Consider the following 18,622-nt stretch of genomic DNA (forward strand, 5'->3'; position numbering starts at 1 on the left):
AATAATAAAACAATTAAACTAAACAATTAACAAATTAAATGAAACAATAAAGCAATACAAATCAAACAATTAACAAAACTGAAAAAGCAACACAATACAAAAAGGTGCATTCTCTCGCAGGGAGGTTTTAACCCCCTCCCTGCTGTCTCTCACAACCCGCTATCTTACAAAATATATATATATATATATATATATATATATATATATATATATATATATATATATATATATATATATATTGCTGTACTATAACAGCAAGAGAACATTCAAAGAGGTAAAATGTCAAAATCACAAAGAGAAAAAAATAGCAAATAACAAGCTCTTCTTGTGTCCTTCTCCAGCTTTATGACAATGAATAATTGTCTGCCTAAGGTCTTCAGATAGCTCTTTACTTTTTCCCATATTGACTTATTGGTAATGACAATAAGTACTATGCCTAACCCTTTTATTCTCTCTTAAGAATGTTCACCTACAAACATTTTCTAGACTTTTCTAGAATTAGGTTTTGCATTATCATAATGAAATTTCTAGCACCTTGTAGACAATACTATCATAGCATCAAAGGGTATGAGTACTTTTGAAATAGCATTTTTGGAGTTTTGCAAAAGAATTGCTGAAATAAATAATTGTAGACATATACAGTGCCGTGAAAAAGTATTTGCCCCATGTCTGATTTTCTGCATTTTTGCACATTTTTCACATTATATTTGGTCAGATTTTTTTGTGGGTTGTAGTAGTATATAGAGGGAGTCAGAGAAAAAATGACACCAAAGTTTGGTGCTTCTTTCATTTGTATGGTGTGCAAGGTAATCAAACATGCAATCTTCAGGTGTGAAAAAGTTATTGCCCCCCTAGTTAACTCATTAAAGGGATAATTAAGGTCAGCTGTTTGAGTACTTTGGTTAACAACCAGGCCTGATTTGGGCCAGCCCTGCCCAATATAAATCTGACTAACTTTGGCCCTTATCATCAGAGTGAAGTTGTCAGCACACATGTTCTAGAGGCACATCATGCCACGAACAAAAGAAATTCCTGAAGACCTCCGGGAAAAAAAGTTGTTGATGCCTATCAGTCTGGAAAGGGTTACAAAGCCATTGCTAAGGCTCTGGGGCTCCACCGAACCACAGTCAGAGCCATATTGTCCAAATGGAGAAAGTTTGGGACAGTAGTGAATCTTCCCAGGAGTGGCTGTCCTACCAAAATCTCTTCAAGAGCAAGGCATAAAATCGTCCAGGAAGTCACAAAGAACCCTAGAACAACATCCAGGGATCTGCAGGCCTCTCTCGCCTCAGCTAAGGTCAGTGTTCATGACTCTACCATCAGAAAGACACTGGGCAAAAATGGGATTCTTGGCAGAGTAGCAAGGCGGAAACCATTGCTCACTAAGAAGAACATGAATGCTCGTCTCAAGTTTGCCAAAAAGCACCTGGACGATCCTCAAGAGTTCTGGAACAATGTTCTATGGACAGATGAGTCAAAAGTGGAACTTTTTGGCCGACATGGGCCCAGTTATGTCTGGCGAAAACCAAACACTGCATTCCACAGTAAGAACCTCATACCAACAGTCAAGCATGGTGGTGGTAGTGTCATGGTTTGGGGATGCTTTGCTGCATCAGGACCTGGACGCCTTGCCATCATTGAAGGAACCATGAATTCTGCTCTGTATCAGACAATTCTAAAGGAGAATGTCAGGCCATCTGTCCATTAGCTGAAGCTGAAGTGCAGCTGGGTCATGCAGCAAGACAATTATCTGAAACACACAAGCAAGTCTACATCAGAATGGTTGAAGAACAAGAAATGTAAAGTTTTGGAATGGCCTAGTCAAAGTCCAGACCTAAACCCCACTGAGATGTTGTGGCAGGACCTGAAACGAGCAGTTCATGCTCGAAAACCCACAAATGTCACTGAGTTGAAGCAGTTCTGCATGGAGGAATGGGCCAAAATTCCTCCACAGTGCTTTGAGAGACTAATCAATATCTACAGGAAGCGTTTGCAGTTGTTGCTGCTAAAGGTGGCGTAACCAGTTATTGAGGCGATTTACTTTTTCACACAGGGGCATTGGGTGTTGCATAAATTTCTTTAATAAATAAACAAAATATGGGCAGCAGTGTGGAGTAGTGTGGAGTAGTGGTTAGGGCTCTGGACTCTTGACCGGAGGGTCTTGGGTTCAGTCCCCAATGGGGGACACTGCTGCTGTACCCTTGAGCAAGGTACTTTACCTAGATAGCTCCAGTAAAAACCCAACTGTATAAATGGGTAATTGTATGTAAAAAATAATGTGATATCTGTGAAACAATTGTAAGTTGCCCTGGATAAGGGCGTCTGCTAAGAAATAAATAACAATGTATCAAATTTTTTTGTTATTTGTTCACTCAGGGTCCCTTTTTATCTAATATTAGGTTTTGGTTGAAGATCTGATAACATTCAGTGTCAAAATTATGCAAAAATGCAGAAAATCAGACAGGTGGCAAATACTTTTTCACGGCACTGTATTTCTTGTAACTTTTTTTCCTCATCCATGATAGCAAAACTTTTGCTACAAAAGATTGTTCCTATAATTCTTTGTTTTCGATAAATTTGTAGAAATTATACATTTCCATTGGGGTATATAGACTTTTGACTGCAACTGTATATATGTGTTTGTCATCTTAGTAGTATAACTGCATCTGCCATGCTATTCACACGTTCAAAATCCAGTTGAGGCCCTAGGGTTTTAATTTGTCCATCACCTCTGAGCAAGCTGATCCTAATATACCACACTATGACATTCCAACACCTTGTAGCAGATGACATTTTTAGTCAGGGGAGTGAAAATGGAACAGATTAGAAATGGCTGTATCTGAATTTTTTTTTTTACAATGCAAAGTAATCTTGTTATTCCAAAATCACATAGTAATGTAGATTATTTTTCTCACCTTTTCTTGTATCTGCAATGCTAGTCATGTAACTGGAACTTTTTCAATGGTATTTTATTCCTGAATCTTGTTTTGATGGTAAGATCCAGTTATGGCAGGTTGGGACACACACGGCACTGCTATATACCACTGTACTTCTCCAGGTATGAAATTGATTTGCATAAACTCTGAAAGGAATACAAGAGCAGGGATCATGTGTGATAGCTTTTAACCTCATTCCTTTTAAATGTTGTTTTTAGCCTGAAAGTACAGATAGCACACTTGCAGTTATTTTTGTTGGCATTTGTTGAAAATGATCCTGTTTATTGCTGCATTAGAATAAAGCACAGTCACACACATTTAAAATGTATTGTTTGACAAAGCAGTTTAGTACAGTCTCCATGTTTGATTAGTTTTTCCAATGAGTTAAGCCCAAAAAAGCGCAGAGATGACACAAACTTGTTTTACTTGTTACATTAACTGTATTTGACCATGAGATTTCAAGTAATGACAGGATTTTTTAGAGTGCTGGACTAAGCTCCTCTGTACATTAAAATACCGGTAGCTGTATTGATTGCCAATGTCAGATTCATCTTCTTCTGCATGCCAGAGCTGTAACAGACAAATCTTTATTTTGTTTCACCCACTATGTCCATTCAGACAGGAAATGAAGGCAAAATTAATGGGTCAATATTCATCAGATACAGTACAAATGCCATTTAATGTGACCGCGTGTCAGATTTTTTTTGCTTGTTTTTGGTATCAAACAGATGTGTGTCCAAACTGTCAGAGACAAACTACTGTTTAAACTGAATGAACAAACCCAGTCATCAAATACCTACATCAAAGTCTACATGGCTTTGTATTGAAAGCAAAGCAAAGCAAAGCTTTATGGGTAAAATTGACACACTATACGGTGCCCTTAAATGCAGTAAACATTTCCAACTTAACCACAAATACAGCTGATAGCCTGACTCTTGTTTAGTTCATAGGTGCTTAAGTTCTTCCTTGGTATAATTAACCCTTTCACCGACTTCGTGCCCAGTAATTATAATATTTTTTTTAATATTTAAACAACCAACCTGGTAGTAGCCTAGACAAAACAGTTCAAAACAGACAAATGTACTTGCCGTAGCCCTTGAAGGGTACATTAACTAGTGACTGGTGCTGTCAAAATCTACAGTATGTTCTCTTGGGATGTGTTACTCATTTCTGAAAAGTATACTGTACTTTTTTCCCATAGGGGGACAGAATGTGGCACTTTGCAGTGGCGGTGTTCCTGGTTGAACTCTATGGCAACAGTCTCCTCCTGACTGCTGTCTATGGGCTTGTGGTCGCAGGGTCAGTTCTGCTGCTGGGAGCCATCATAGGAGACTGGGTGGACAAGAACGCCAGGCTAAAAGGTGTGTCTTAGCAACAGCTACATAAAACATGAATGCCAGCACCATACCATATGTTTTATGCTATTCTTATAGGCCAGGGCTCAAACTCCACTGCATAACAATAAACCTTCATCGTGCAGTACATTACTCAAGACCCTTGAGAATTTTTCTTTTTTGTTGTTTTTTGTTTAAGAAAGCCAGCGGATGTATTAGAATGTTTATTTCAGTGAAATTGGATGACTAGCCTACATTTTATGCCAGAAGGGTAATTGTTATGCTAAAAAATTGATGCAGTTTTCATCTGGTTCTTATTTAGGTTGTGAAAGACTTTTAACCCTTCGGTACCTGAATGCAACTATACAGCCTTCATTGGGACTGTTTGGAAAAGATCTAGTCCTGCTACAGTATATTGTACATACTTTAACTAATACAGCATGCAGTGATTTCATAGCACAGTCAGTTTTATAGGCGTTCATTTTGAAACAATTCATTGATCAAGGCACTGTTCTAAACTCTTTAGGTTAGTCCACACAATTTGAAAAGAGTAAGCTAGCGGCACACTTGGCTGTTAGTTATGGTTTTACACATTCTTAGATATGTTTTTCTAATTGTACAGTGAACTAGTTAGCATTAGAGCTATTTTCTAATGGATTTGTTTGCTTTTCAATCCTCAACAGTTGCTCAGACGTCACTGATTGTCCAGAACTCAGCTGTCATTTTGTGTGGCATCCTCCTGATGGTGATTTTCCTGTGTAAAGTCCAGCTTTCGTCTCTCTTCAATGGGTGGCTTCTTGTAAGTGTTAGAATTGTTTTTCTTTGATCCATTATATGTTTAAGTTTTCAAAGAACAAGGAAACATTACTTATTTCACTCTATCTACTCTAAAGATAGAGTGAAAACACAAATGTCACTGTTACAGTCACATGTCATGTCTTTCTGATTTGTAATAAAGTGAGTTGTGAGCAACTCTTAAGTTTTAGAGCCTACAGTTTAAGTGTTTTTAAAAAAGCTGAATGCAACAAGTAAACGAAAGCCAAAGTTTGCTCAGCTTAAAATAAACAGTCACATACCTATCTATGCCTGGAAGCAGAGCTATCAGAGCCCTGCTATCAGGTCCACAAATATGCACTGCCAGCACATTTTTGTTTAGTGCAGAAAGGAGGTCAACTTTTATCACCTTTTCTTTTAATGGGAAATGTAGGTCCTATAGGTTGACCTAGATCAAATAAACAGTCGCATATATAGCATATGTTTACTTTATCTTAATCTAGCAATATATGTTACCTAATAAGTGCTTAAGTAAAACATGTTAGGTAAACATTGCAGTCTTTTGCTGTCTCAGCGAATAGTTTGTTTTCTTCTGGGGGGCACTGCGCTGCTGTAGGCACAGATCACCATAAAAAGATTGGAAATCAGTCTGGGGGGAAAATGAACTCCAGCAACTTGTCTGGCCTCTGAAAAAGAACATGTTTGCTCATGTCTGCTGTGAATGAGGTTCTCCTGCCGTGCTATCCCTATTTGTCTTTTAATATTGCTATAGCATTAAAAAAAAAAAAAAATTGTTAAGTTTTTTGTTTTGTTTCTTTTTTACAGACGCTCTGCTACATCTTGGTCATCTCCATTGCAAACGTTGCAAACTTGGCCAGCACTGCAACAGCCATCACCATTCAAAGAGATTGGATTGTGGTGGTGGCAGGGGAAGACAGAAGCAGGCTGGCAGGTATGCTGTCTTCATTTATATTCATGCAGTAGCCTAACCAGACCTGGTTCAACTTCTTACACAGAGTCAGCAAGTTTACAGTCTCTGTCCTTGTACCAGGCGTTATGAGAAGCAGTTTCTTGAAAGGAAGTCTGTTTTTTTTTTGTTTTCTGAAATTTATTTAACCGCTGTATTGCTTATATTATGCTTTCTAGTTTGTTAAGGTTTATAATTACGTGAGTGTACTTTGCAACCTTTATTTATGGAACTATGTGAATAATATCACATGTTGTACCCCAGACCATACCCCAGTTTTCTTATGTATGTAAACACAATAATAACCGCAATTTAAGGATATCCATACACATAGAAAGGAAAAAAAGTACATTGTCTAAAGGGTTAAAACTGTAACCTCTCCCCTAGCTTTTACTGCTGATTCAGACATTTGTGTTCTGCTTGTTGACTTGAGTGTGAGAAATGAGAATTACACTCCTGCCATTTTAAACCCCATTCAGGTCATGTGTATATTGATGGCTACATATTATAAAAACATAGTAATTACAGGAAGATATTTTTTAACTGTGTCACTGGTATTTTAAAATCAATTTTGCATGAGCAATGTTAATGATTTTTTTGCAATTTTAGTTTTATGGTAAAAGGATGTGTTTTCTGCAGTTTGAGGTCCCCTATAGCAGGTCACAAGTAGAATTTGGCAGGCTATTCAAGTAATACGAATATATCCATTATACACTATTTCATTTATTTGTTGGTGTTGTGAGTTCTATATGAAATGTTTCCTTTTTCTAAAATAAGTTGATTTTTTTTTTTCCAAAACAGACATGAATGCCACAGTGAGAAGAATCGATCAGCTGACAAACATTCTGGCTCCCCTGGCAGTGGGACAGATCATAACCTTCACCTCCTCCATGGCCGGTTGCGGGTTCATCGTGGGCTGGAACCTGTGCTCCATGTGCCTGGAGTACTTCCTCCTCTGGAAGGTTTATCAGATGACACCAGCACTAGCCATCAAGACAAGCCAGAAGGAAGATGAGCAAGAGTTAAAACAGCTCAATATTCAGAAAGGTATTCACGCCATGTTACTGGATCACAAATCTTCAAGTGCTGCTTATACATTTGAATGCCACCTGCCATGCAGTGCTCTCTTAGGGATGCCTGCCGATCGTGCAGAGTTGTACAGTGGTTGTACAAGTGGCCACAGGGCCACTTAAATTAAGACAAAAGACATGAAGCTATTCTGTAGAATACAAACTAGTAAGGGGTAGATGTACTAAAGCATTGCGTCTGTCGCAATCGTTGGAAACCACATGCAAACCAGTCGGAGGTGTAGCGTGAAATGTACTAATATGCGACGCGGGGCTCCCGAGTGGCGCATCCAGTAAGTGTAATATGTGGAGTGCAATATGCGCCCTATAGCCTGGAGATCGCTGGTTCAAGTCCAGGTAATGCCATCGTCGATCGTGGCCAGGAGTTCCCAAGGGGTGGTGCACAATTGGTCGAGCGGCGCCTGGGTGGGAAGGGTTCAGGTCGGCAGGGTAATCCTCGGTTCACCGTGCACCAGCGACTCCTGTGGCCGATAGGGCACCTGCGGGTCTGCTGTAGAAGCCACTCAGATCTGTGTTGTCCTCTGGCACTACGGGTCTGGTAGCTTCGCTGTAGACCTGCAGCGCAAAAAAAGACGGCTTGGCAGGACACATTTCGGAGGACGCGTGTGTCTGCCGCCGTTTCCCGAATCGGTGTGGGAGTTGCAGCGGTGAACTGGGATAAAAATAATAATTGGGCATTCCAAATTGGGGAGAAAACCAGGGTGAAAATCACTGGCGACGAGTAAATTTAAAAAAAAAAAAAAAAAAACAAGAAAAAATGTAACGTTGTTAGAATCATTTTAACGAATGCTTTGCAGTCGCAGTTCTTATTTGCGCTTTAGCCTTAAATGAATATGTAATTCTGGGCGTTCATGCAGAAATTCACAAAAACAGGGTGGAGTACAAATGAGGGAACAAAAATATTGTAATGAGATGTACGAAAGCTGCGGGCAATTGCGACACAATTGCATCAATTTGTTAAGAACTTTTGAAAGCATGTTTTTAACAATTGCAATTATTGCTGGCATTTCCCTGCCTGCTTTTTTCAATTCTTTCAATTCAGCAGCATGATTTTTTTTGTGTTAAAAAATATATTTTTTGCAACAAAAAATATATATTTTTGCAAAAATGTTATAATTCTCTTTTTGTCTGCAGAGCTTGAAGCTGTTCAGAAACCATCTGAAAACTCTGAACTGATGAGCGGAGTTGCTGAAGCAAGCTCTGTGGAGAAGAATGGATGCTGCTACAATATCACTCAGCCATTCCGCACATTACGAGATGGATGGGTGGCTTACTACAATCAGCCTATCTTCTTTGCTGGCATGAGCCTTGCCTTCCTGTATATGACTGTGTTGGGGTTCGATTGCATCACCACAGGATTTGCATACACCCAGGGCCTAAACGGATCCATTCTGAGCTTGTTGATGGGAGCCTCCGCCATCACCGGAATCCTGGGAACCATGGCCTTCACCTGGATTCGGAAGAGATGTGGCCTGGTCCGCACAGGGTTCATCTCTGGGGTTGCTCAGATCTCCTGCTTGGCGTTGTGCGTGGTCTCTGTTTTCATGCCTGGAAGTCCTTTGGATCTGACTGTGTCGCCCTTTCAAGATATCACAAGCCACTTCATGGGAGACAGTTCCTTGCCTGAAGCTAACCCTACGACAGAGAATTCCCTCATTACTCAAACACACAGCTTTATCAACGGGTCCACATCTGCTTCCGAGATTGAGGAGATGAAGCCTCAAGTTGTATCTTACCTGTCTGTGAGCTTCCTGTTTGCTGGGGTCATTGCTGCTAGAGTTGGTAAGCATCTAGAACATGATTTATATGATTGTTTAATGGTGTGAAGCAAGCTGAAAAGCATTGTGGTTATCTTACTGGTGCCATTGGACAGTGAGGACATGGTTCTAGTTTCAGGAGTTATGTGACAGAATGACGTTCAGAGAAGTCATGTAAGACGTGAAGTGTTCATATAAACAAGGCATTGATGACCTTTGATGCTTTTCTTTTATAGTCAAGTACACATGTACAATTGTCCAAAGGTTCTGCAATATTAGTGTGTGACTGGAATTTTATGTTTGATTTTGTCTTTTTTTTTTTTTAGGCCTTTGGTCCTTCGATTTAACTGTGACCCAGCTAATCCAAGAAAATGTGATCGAGTCTGAGAGAGGTGTCATAAACGGTGTCCAGAACTCCATGAATTATCTTCTCGACCTTCTGCACTATATCATGGTGATTCTTGCACCTAACCCAGAGGCATTCGGCCTGCTGGTGATCATCTCAGTCTCCTTTGTCGTCATGGGGCACATGATGTATTTCAGATATGCCTATAAAACCTTAAGAAGCCGTCTCTTTCTCTGCTTCTCATCTGACCCTAAAAATGAGATTGACAACCTCTCACCTCCTGAGTCTGACAAGGTATAAGTTTTTAAAGAGACAGTATCCCTGATACAGCTTTATCTAAAATGTACCAATATCTGCATTTGTTTACGGGGCTGATAACATAGCATTGCATGGTGATTTGCTTTTAGTGACAGCATTGCATAACATAGTTTTAAAGCAAAAAATAGCACAACTGGCATTATAGTCATCAGAGTAAAAAGGTAAGGTGATCAGTTGTAGGTATGTACAAGATGTGTCTTACTGTTAATAGAATACAGAGTATTCAAAGATGCATTTGTACATGGCAAGGGGCTCTTGCAAGGTGTGAACTGGGAAGCAGTAATACAACTTTAGTACAAGTGGAATAGTTTGACACAAGCAGCAAGAGGTGAGTTGGCTGATAAGGGAACTCCATGGAATCAGTGTAGAGGCCAAGCCTTCTATTTAAGGCCTGTCAATCCTCAAGCAAGGACAGTTTAAGTCACTTTATTGCAAAAGCCGTCTAATAGTTTTCCCAAACTGTTGGTGAGCTCCATGAATAAACCCACGGACACAACCCAAGAGGGGTCATTTAGTGTTCCAGACCTGCAGGGGAGTCTCATCTCCAATGGGGGAGAGTGAGGCTTTCTACAATTTGAAAATAAATAAAAAAATAAAATGTGTGATTCATATACTTTCTAAATTTTGACCCTGCTTTTGACTTGAAAGAGCTTTTTACTAACCAGGTGTATTTAAAACAAATAGTCAGCTACATAGAATGTCATTTAGTACTTCAGTTTACAAATTAGAGAAACTGAATAGTGTACAGCATTTTAGAAATGTTCAAAGATAACATATAGGTTTTTTTTTTAAAGCTAAAAGAAACACCCTGATTGTTTTTATATATATCTTCCAGTATATATGTTTTGCATAGTGCTTATTTAAAGACTTGGGATACAGTCTCTTTAAATTACTTTTAATTGTACAGCTCTATAGGTCCTAAACTAATACCCAGTATAATATTTGCTGTATGGGCGCTACTATGTAATTAACCTACTTGCTGTATAGGCCATCAATATTATACCAGAGTGGGATTTTAGAGGTTTTTTTAAGGCAAAGATTAAAGAAGTGAAGCAAAATGAGATAACGCATCAGTTTTTGTACCGATTTGTAATATTCTGTGTTTTGTGCTGCGTTGTTAGGCAACAGACTGTAAAAAAGATCAACATCCAAACCATGACATACAAGCAGTAAAGAATAATGTGAAAATGTATTTAGACAGCGGTATAATTTAAAGCTGTAAAATTAGTTTTCTTGATTCCATTGCAGATGCACTTTTAGATTTATTACATTGTAAATATGTAGGCATAAAGGCACTTTTAAAGGTGCAGTATCTTCTGATTTTAATGGTTTTTTTCTCTCTATTTTTGTCCCATCAAATGTTAGCCATTACAAATTTGGGATTACTTACGAAACATATTTGCTGTGCCCAACAATTGTTCACGTCAAACCTGCTGCTCATTCTATTGAAGTGTTTTGAAAGGACATGGTTGTACAAGATTGTTCATTTATTCCCCACTTGAAAGCAGTTTTCATACATACTAAATTGTACCAGCATGTAATAGACCCAAGTGGTCTCTGAACATTTAAAAAAAAAAATGATTTAACCATCATTTTTTTTCTACATGACCTTAAAGATAGAATATTCATTCTTACATAAACACAGATTCTTGTGTTTATTTTATACCAAGTAGTGTATGTCAGGTTCTATTATAAAACCACTGAGACTGGACTGAAATCACGTCTCTTCCATGTGGCTAGAACAGTGAAGCCCCTTTTTGACTGAAATGGTGGGTAGATTTTTTTTCCATCTCAGTCTATGTGGTCTGAGTAATGAGTTTATGTTGGATTAGTAACTACCTGGTTTCTGAAAAATGTGCTGAGCCAGGGGGTTCTTGACGGAGAGGGTTTGAAAGAAAAATATTTGGCACAGGTAGATCATATCCAAGAGCAACGTCTTAAAATAAGCTTTTTCCTCAGGATGTGAAATTGCAAAAATGTCCATGTTTTTCTACCTGTCTAGATGTTGGTTCAATGTCAGAAAGACATGCATTTGAAACACACAACCTAACAGTATAAATATGTTTTAAAAAATACCCCCCAAAAAAAGTGGTACAGCTCAGTTTTTTTAGGTGTTGTAGATTAAAATTCCCAGTGCAATAAAAAGGCTAGCTTTGTAGCCTGCAACAAAAATGTGCAGTAATATTACAAAAGTATGTAGTACACTCTTTATTTTTTTTAATTCTCAGACAGGTTTCAGATTGTTATATTGTACTGTTGCCTAAATGTTTTTAAAAAAAAAAGGTTTAAAAAAAGAACAGATCCCTACAAAAAAGATAAAATGTTTATCTTTGATGAAAACCATACCGCAATACTAATGATTGCATGGTATACTTTTATAAATGAATGTAAAATGTATGCAACATCAACAAATAAACCAGCAACAGGTAACTTGCAACTACCATTAGAATATTTTTTTTACTTGAGAATGTAAAGAAATGGTGTCTTAGTATAGCAAAACAATGTCTATGCATTAGATTTTTACACTTTTTACTGTCATTTGAAATATGTGTACAATGGATTGTACACAAATGAAACACTCTGTAGCTGTATTAGAGGAGAAAATTGAACATTCTGCTTTCGTTTGTAATGCATGAATTGTTTGCAATAAAACAAAGATATAAACACACCTACAGTTCTGTCTTTTTTCCTTTTTTTTTTTTTTTACGGCTGCAAAGAATCTGTACCAGCATCTCTCCAGCTGTTCAAAAGAATTATTCTTCTGGAAGGAGAGGCCATGTTAAGGGCAGGCAATGAGTAAGATTATTTACAGAAGGCATTGTGTCCAGTCAGTCTACCTACCACCCCAGCCATGAACCTTATGATTCTGGTGACAGACCAGGAGTATGTTATGCAAGACCGGGTTTCCTGGGTTTCGGTGGATATATTTGCTGAAGTAGTTTTAGCCAATAAGTTTACATTCTGCTGAGTTGGAGTATTTGAGTAACACTATAAACCTTGTTAGAGGTTGCCATATGAAGTTAATGCAGCCACCTAGGAGGCTGTGTGGTCTGGTGGTTAAAGAAAAGGGCTTGTAACCAGGAGGTCCCCGGTTCAAATCTCACCTCAGCCACTGACTCATTGTGTAACCCTGAGCAAGTCACTTAACCTCCTTGTGCTCTGTCTTTTGGGTGAGACGTAGTTGTAAGTGACTCTGCAGCTGATGTATAGTTCACACACTCTAGTCTCTGTAAGTTGCCTTGGATAAAGGCGTCTACTAAATAAACAAATAATAATAATAACCTAAAAACCTAACTAAACCTGCTGAAAGGTGTATTATGATACGGTGTTCATACTTCTTTTTTTTTTTAGTTATTTTGTTGCAAACTAATCCAAAACCCTGTTTTCACTGCTAGTTTTACCAACCCTCAAGTGTGGTCATTGTGACAGACCATAGGAAAGCAGGAGTTAAAAGCACAAGGCTTTTTAAAACTGCATTTAAAAAACAGCAAACTGTAAAATTGTCCTGTCACAGAGCTGTGGTCATAAATGCTTTGCTGCTGTGTTTTACAGTATCAGAAGACAAATCTATTGTGTTTTCTATTTAATGCTGTTTTTCCTGTGTTAAACTATTATTATTATTATTATTATTATTATTATTATTATTATTATTATTATTATTATTATTATTATTATTATTATTTATTTCTTAGCAGACGCCCTTATCCAGGGCGACTTACAATCGTAAGCAAATACATTTCAAGTGTTACAATACAAGTAATACAATAAGACTTTAACTTTATCTAACACTCAAGCATAAGAAGTAAAACCAAAAGAAACTACTCCATCATTGGATGAATCAGTCACAACTCAAAAAGACACTTCACTGACAACTTCACATTTCAACAACAAAAAGTTAGAAGCTATAGTTACAAACCAAACAGTGAAATGGTATCATGACTCGATCAACCGGCCTGTGCTCAATTTGCCAGTAGAGAACCCACACACACCTTGCTCCTAGACTGGGATTTCCATCAAGGTGGATCCTCTGGTCAAGTCTCCATCTTATGAATGACAACTTGTTCTCAATGGATTTTACCTGGTTGAATTAAGCAATTCAGTGATTATTTGTAGACATCTCCTTGTGTGTAGTTTCAATAATCTAACCACAATTTAACAAAAAAAATAGGAGGGTTATTATAAAACAGACAATGGCCTCTGACCAGATACATGGGTGGCACCACAGAATCAATAAAGCTACAGTTGCATCTCAGAAACAGGAGAGGACCTGCAATAAGAGGCATGTTATTTTCTTACCTATTAGCAATAGGGATTTCGCAATTTGCTTGACAAATGACAAATGAGACAGTAGAGCACATTAAAATATTTTTTCAAGTAATGTGAAATTATCCATTTATTGAAGTTCAGTTAAATGTTAATACATAGTCAATATACATACAATATGGCCATGTTGTGCTCATATTCCATGCCTGTGCAAAATGCTTTAAATCTTATATTGGTAGTTTCTATTTTCAGTCTACTCTCTTAGTAGATACCAAAGTTTCCCTTGATGATAAAGATTAAGATTATGCAGCTCTGATTGAATAATGTCAATTCAAATCATACCAATATTCTTACTATGAAGTTAGGAGTCAATATCAACCTGTACTGTAGTTGACACAATTGCTAAGTAAGAGACTCAGCATATTTTAAACTTCTGCTGTGGTAATGGAAATAGGTTAAAAAGATATATTTTTGTACATTAGATTATCAGTGTACTTGCACCAGCCCTTTCGTTTATGAAATATGCAGCAGCTGTGTTGAGATTAAATTTCTGTGGTCTTGGAACTCACAGTGACTCAGCATTTCTTTGACTTATATGTCTGGATCCAGTAATGTGAAGGTCTTGTGATTGTTATAAACACATTTCTCACTGCAGTATGTTTAAGACTGGAAATGTGCTTGGTGGATAAAAACAGCAGATGTATTTATTTTGAATGAGACTAGTGTTAAAACATATATGGCTGGTTTTTACAGCTGGTTTTGTATTATCTAAACATAGGTAGTCAACGAAAAGTGCTTATCAGGGTTTGTGAAAGGAAACCAGTAAGGTCCTTTATTTTTTATAATCAGGTTAATGTCCTCTAGGAGTTATATCCCATGTATAAAACCAGTAAAACCAACGTTTTAAAACAGTAGCAATACTGCAGAAAACCGATTGTATCAAAAAGGGATTTAAATATTTAATATCAATATTTAAATGCTGAACAGCAAATGGGTTTAATTAGTAACACAATAGTCATTCATTTATATGAATATCAACACTAGACAAAAGTGTGTGTGTGTGTTTTTTTTAAGTCAATTTAACAGTTTTGAGATTATTTTCAAAAGATTTTATTTCTAAAACACTAACATCGTAACCAACAACAGATGTGTCTTCCTAAATGTTCATAGTCTTGCAATATGCAATGGAATCAGCATTTTAACATATTGTTTTTCTTGTAAGACATATACTGTATGCATTTGATTTTTGCTGAATCAACAGTGAAAACAAGTTATACTGTAAACCTGTAAAACAGTTTAATAGTTAAAAATCTTTCTCCTAACACCTGTTGTTTGAATATTCTAATGCATTGCTTTCCAAATTGAAAACAAGAATTGCAGGGGTAAAGAGAACCGTATATTAACATTGCACTTGTTAATCTCCCTGGTGAACTAGATGTTAGCAAACATATACAGGCACTAACATATACAGGCACTAACATGCAAGTAGAATGCATTAGAAGGAACACAACAAAAGGCTACAGTAACCTAATATCTGGGTTCTTCCTCCCAGCTGCTACAGATGACATTTCTTTTACTTTGTATGTATGATGAAGGCACTGGCTTAAAACTTTCTCTACGTTTTTGGTTTCCTATTTAATGCACATACATCGTCAAAACATGTACATTGTATTAAGTGGCACTGAGGTTAACAGTGTAAAATGAATCCAGAAAAAATTCTCTTTTGTTATTTGGAAAAAAAATATACAGTATTTTGGAATAATAACCCTTTTTATAACAATTCTGCACTTAATGCCTGTTTATTATTAGTGCTTGTCCTTAGTTTATTTGCATTAAGTGTCATATTCTCAAGATACCATTATTTAAAACACTTTTGGTGCCTATGGTTTATTTCCATCATGATTTGCTTGAACCTATAGTCCATATTTGTTGTGAGTGATCACCATTTAATTGTGATATCAGCCTATCATTATGTGATTTAGCTTACTTTCCTAGCAAATACTATTTGGAGCATGTCATTTTTTTGGGCAAATAACTCAGTGTAAATGCTGTGTTTGCTTTACTTCTATAAAAAATATGAATAATGTTTTCAACAATTGTAAATTGTGGTATGTAACTTAATTGTTTGGTATTTTTGCTGAGTACAGTTCTAAGTATTAGATTTATCAATTGAAATAATGACTTACAGTATTACACCACCATGACCAAGCATAATTTCATCCGTGGTGGCATTCCATATTTGCTGAATCATGAATGTGCTTCTCAAGTGTAGACTGCTGAATATATTGTTACACTTCCTTAAAGATTGTTGATGCAAAAGCATGCAGTCAGGTTCTTTTTTGCACGTGCACACAGTGGCTGTGTGGTCCAGTGGTTAAAGAAACGGGCTTATAACCAGGAGGTCCCTGGTTCAAATCCCACCTCAGCCACTGACTCATTGTCTGACTCTGAGCAAGTCACTTAACCTCCTTGTGCTCCGTCTTTCGGGTGAGATGTAGTTGTAAGTGACTCTGCAGCTGATGCATAGTTCACACACCCTAGTCTCTGTAAGTTGCCTTGGATAAAGGCGTCTGCTAAATAAATAAATAATAATATAAAATAGAACAGTGGCTTTATGGTCATCTGACAATGCGCTACATGATACTCCTGAGATTCTGCAAAGAAAAACATAAAACTAGCAATTAACTTGGAACAGGTGAGAGCAGTTAAACAACATTCTTAGTTTTTTTTCATGCACGTTTTTATCAGTAGGGTGTCAATAATGTTTCCTATCCGCTGGTTTCAGACCCAAAGATGAAGACTAGTGGTAATCGGGGTATGTAAAATTAGTCATATACAGTATTTTTAGATGCATCTCCCTAGCTAATATTGTTAGGCTTCCAAGCTGCCTTGGGAAGCCTATTTTTATTGTAAAGATTTTTATTTATTTATTTATTATTGTCGTTTTTTTCTCCCCAAATTTTAATCTGCTCCTGTTCGCATGCGGTGTAACCAATCAAAATGAAACTTGGCAGATATGATCCCATGCAGATTACAGTTCAGGTGCAAAAAAGATTGTGCTCCTGCATCAACCAAGATGGCAGCCTGATGCATTTTTTGGAAAAACTTTTCAAAATTATCTTCTTGGGAACCGGTGAACGGATTGATCTGAAACTTCACATATGTCATCAGCAACCAAACCCACTTCAAGTTTGCGAAGCAGGAGTTGCTGCGATAAATTTTACTATCAGAATGGCTGCTACCAAATCTGCCAAAACATCAAATTGCTTCTGTTAGCAAACCGCTTCAGTTGAACAAGCATCATCCCTGTGTCAATACAATTGACTTTTTCAAAAATTGTGTTTGTGCGTAGACCAACATGGCCACCTGACGCATTTCCTTAAAAACCTTTCAAAATCTTCGGTCAAATGTAAAACTAGCGTAGAACTCCTTACATTGTGCAGATAGGGTCATGGTTACTATGATTTTTAAAGTTATAAAGCATTGTGAGATAATAAACTAATTCAGTATTTTGAATTGAAACTGCTCCATAAAACTGATCTGTTGCTGACACTTGTGCTGCAATGCTACAGCTTGCCAAAATCTCCAACTGGTACTTGGAAGCCAGTTCTAGTTAAATCCTTGTTTTTACATTTTAAAACATGCTTAAGATATAGTGAAGATTCACAAAAACCATTAGTGTTAGAGCATTCCAGTGAGTTTACCCAATTAAGAGTTAAAAGCAAGGGTTTAAAATATTCTTACATCTCATCAAGAATATTACTAGTTCCCCCTTTTCTTCTGTTGAAGCTCTTTTGGTTCTTTGCTTCTATTTTATATTACAATTTGGAATACTATGCAGATATTTCAAAGACAATAGAGTTATGGCTACATTTTGGTAGCTAATCACTTTATGTCCAACCGATCTGGAAATTATTTTCAAATCTGAAGTTTACTGCCGGAGCAATTAAGGTATTGAAATAATGCATTTTGATTGACTATATTTTAATTCCTATGGCCTGAAAAGTTTGAAAGTGGTACTATTCTGCAAGATACGTGCTAGAAAGAATAATCCTATACACACACAAAGAGAAAAAAGAAATGCGATTGTCCTCTCCAAACCTCCACCCAGGCAAATCTACTGCCAAGCTAATTGTGGAGTTTCCTTGCAGTGCAGGTCACGTGACAGACAGGCTCTTATTACTTGCTGACAGGCCAGTGATCACGAGTGAGATGCCAAACTAGTACAGTCTGTCCACATAAGACCACAGTCATGACTCCTTATATCGGCTATAACTAATTTAAATTTAGACTACTTTTAAAAACAACAAGGAATGTAACAAATGCTGTAACTTTCAAATATAAAACAAGCCCTAGGAAATCATCACAATCTGATCAATACATTTCCCCCCTCATTTAACACACTAGTTTGTTCACATGCTTGGGACGAGCATTCATCACCTGAACATCTGTTTTAGAGTTAAAGAAACAAGTTAATTTTTCATCTTACGCTTTTAAAAACCGAGAAAGAAATTAAAAAATATAAGGTCCTGTTATTGTCCTACAACAAACTCACACTGCACACCTCAGTGATACAATACCTGATGGTTGTGTATTTTATTATTATTTTTTTAAAATTTCATGTTTTTAAATCACAGAAAAGCAAACTGGTTAAATATAGCAAGTCTAAAAGCTAGATTTGAATGGTATTTTAATAAAGTACTTTTGCTTTCTATAGACAAATCCTAACTTGCTGGTTGCAGTAACACTTTCCTATTGTAAAACTGTTCAGGTACAACACAACAATCTGACATATAAAAATAAAGCAAAGAGACCTTCCTAATGGAAATATACAAAATT

At 37.1% G+C, this 18,622-nt stretch overlaps 1 protein-coding gene across 2 annotated transcripts in view; it reads left to right on the forward strand.

Moving 5' to 3' along the window:
• Positions 1-12,188, forward strand: part of LOC117427204 (solute carrier family 40 member 1-like) — a 15,252-nt gene extending 3,064 nt beyond the window's left edge. For both annotated transcript variants that reach the window (XM_034045677.3, XM_059033598.1), the window contains 6 exons: positions 4,138-4,297; positions 4,954-5,069; positions 5,870-5,996; positions 6,813-7,058; positions 8,234-8,881; positions 9,183-12,188. In XM_034045677.3, coding sequence (XP_033901568.1) covers positions 4,138-4,297; positions 4,954-5,069; positions 5,870-5,996; positions 6,813-7,058; positions 8,234-8,881; positions 9,183-9,502 — 1,617 coding nt within the window. In that variant the 3' untranslated portion in view covers positions 9,503-12,188. The remainder of the gene's footprint in view (positions 1-4,137; positions 4,298-4,953; positions 5,070-5,869; positions 5,997-6,812; positions 7,059-8,233; positions 8,882-9,182) is intronic.
• Positions 12,189-18,622: the final 6,434 nt, after the last annotated feature.

Source organism: Acipenser ruthenus, chromosome 11 (assembly GCF_902713425.1).
Source record: "Acipenser ruthenus chromosome 11, fAciRut3.2 maternal haplotype, whole genome shotgun sequence".
NCBI lineage: Eukaryota > Metazoa > Chordata > Actinopteri > Acipenseriformes > Acipenseridae > Acipenser > Acipenser ruthenus.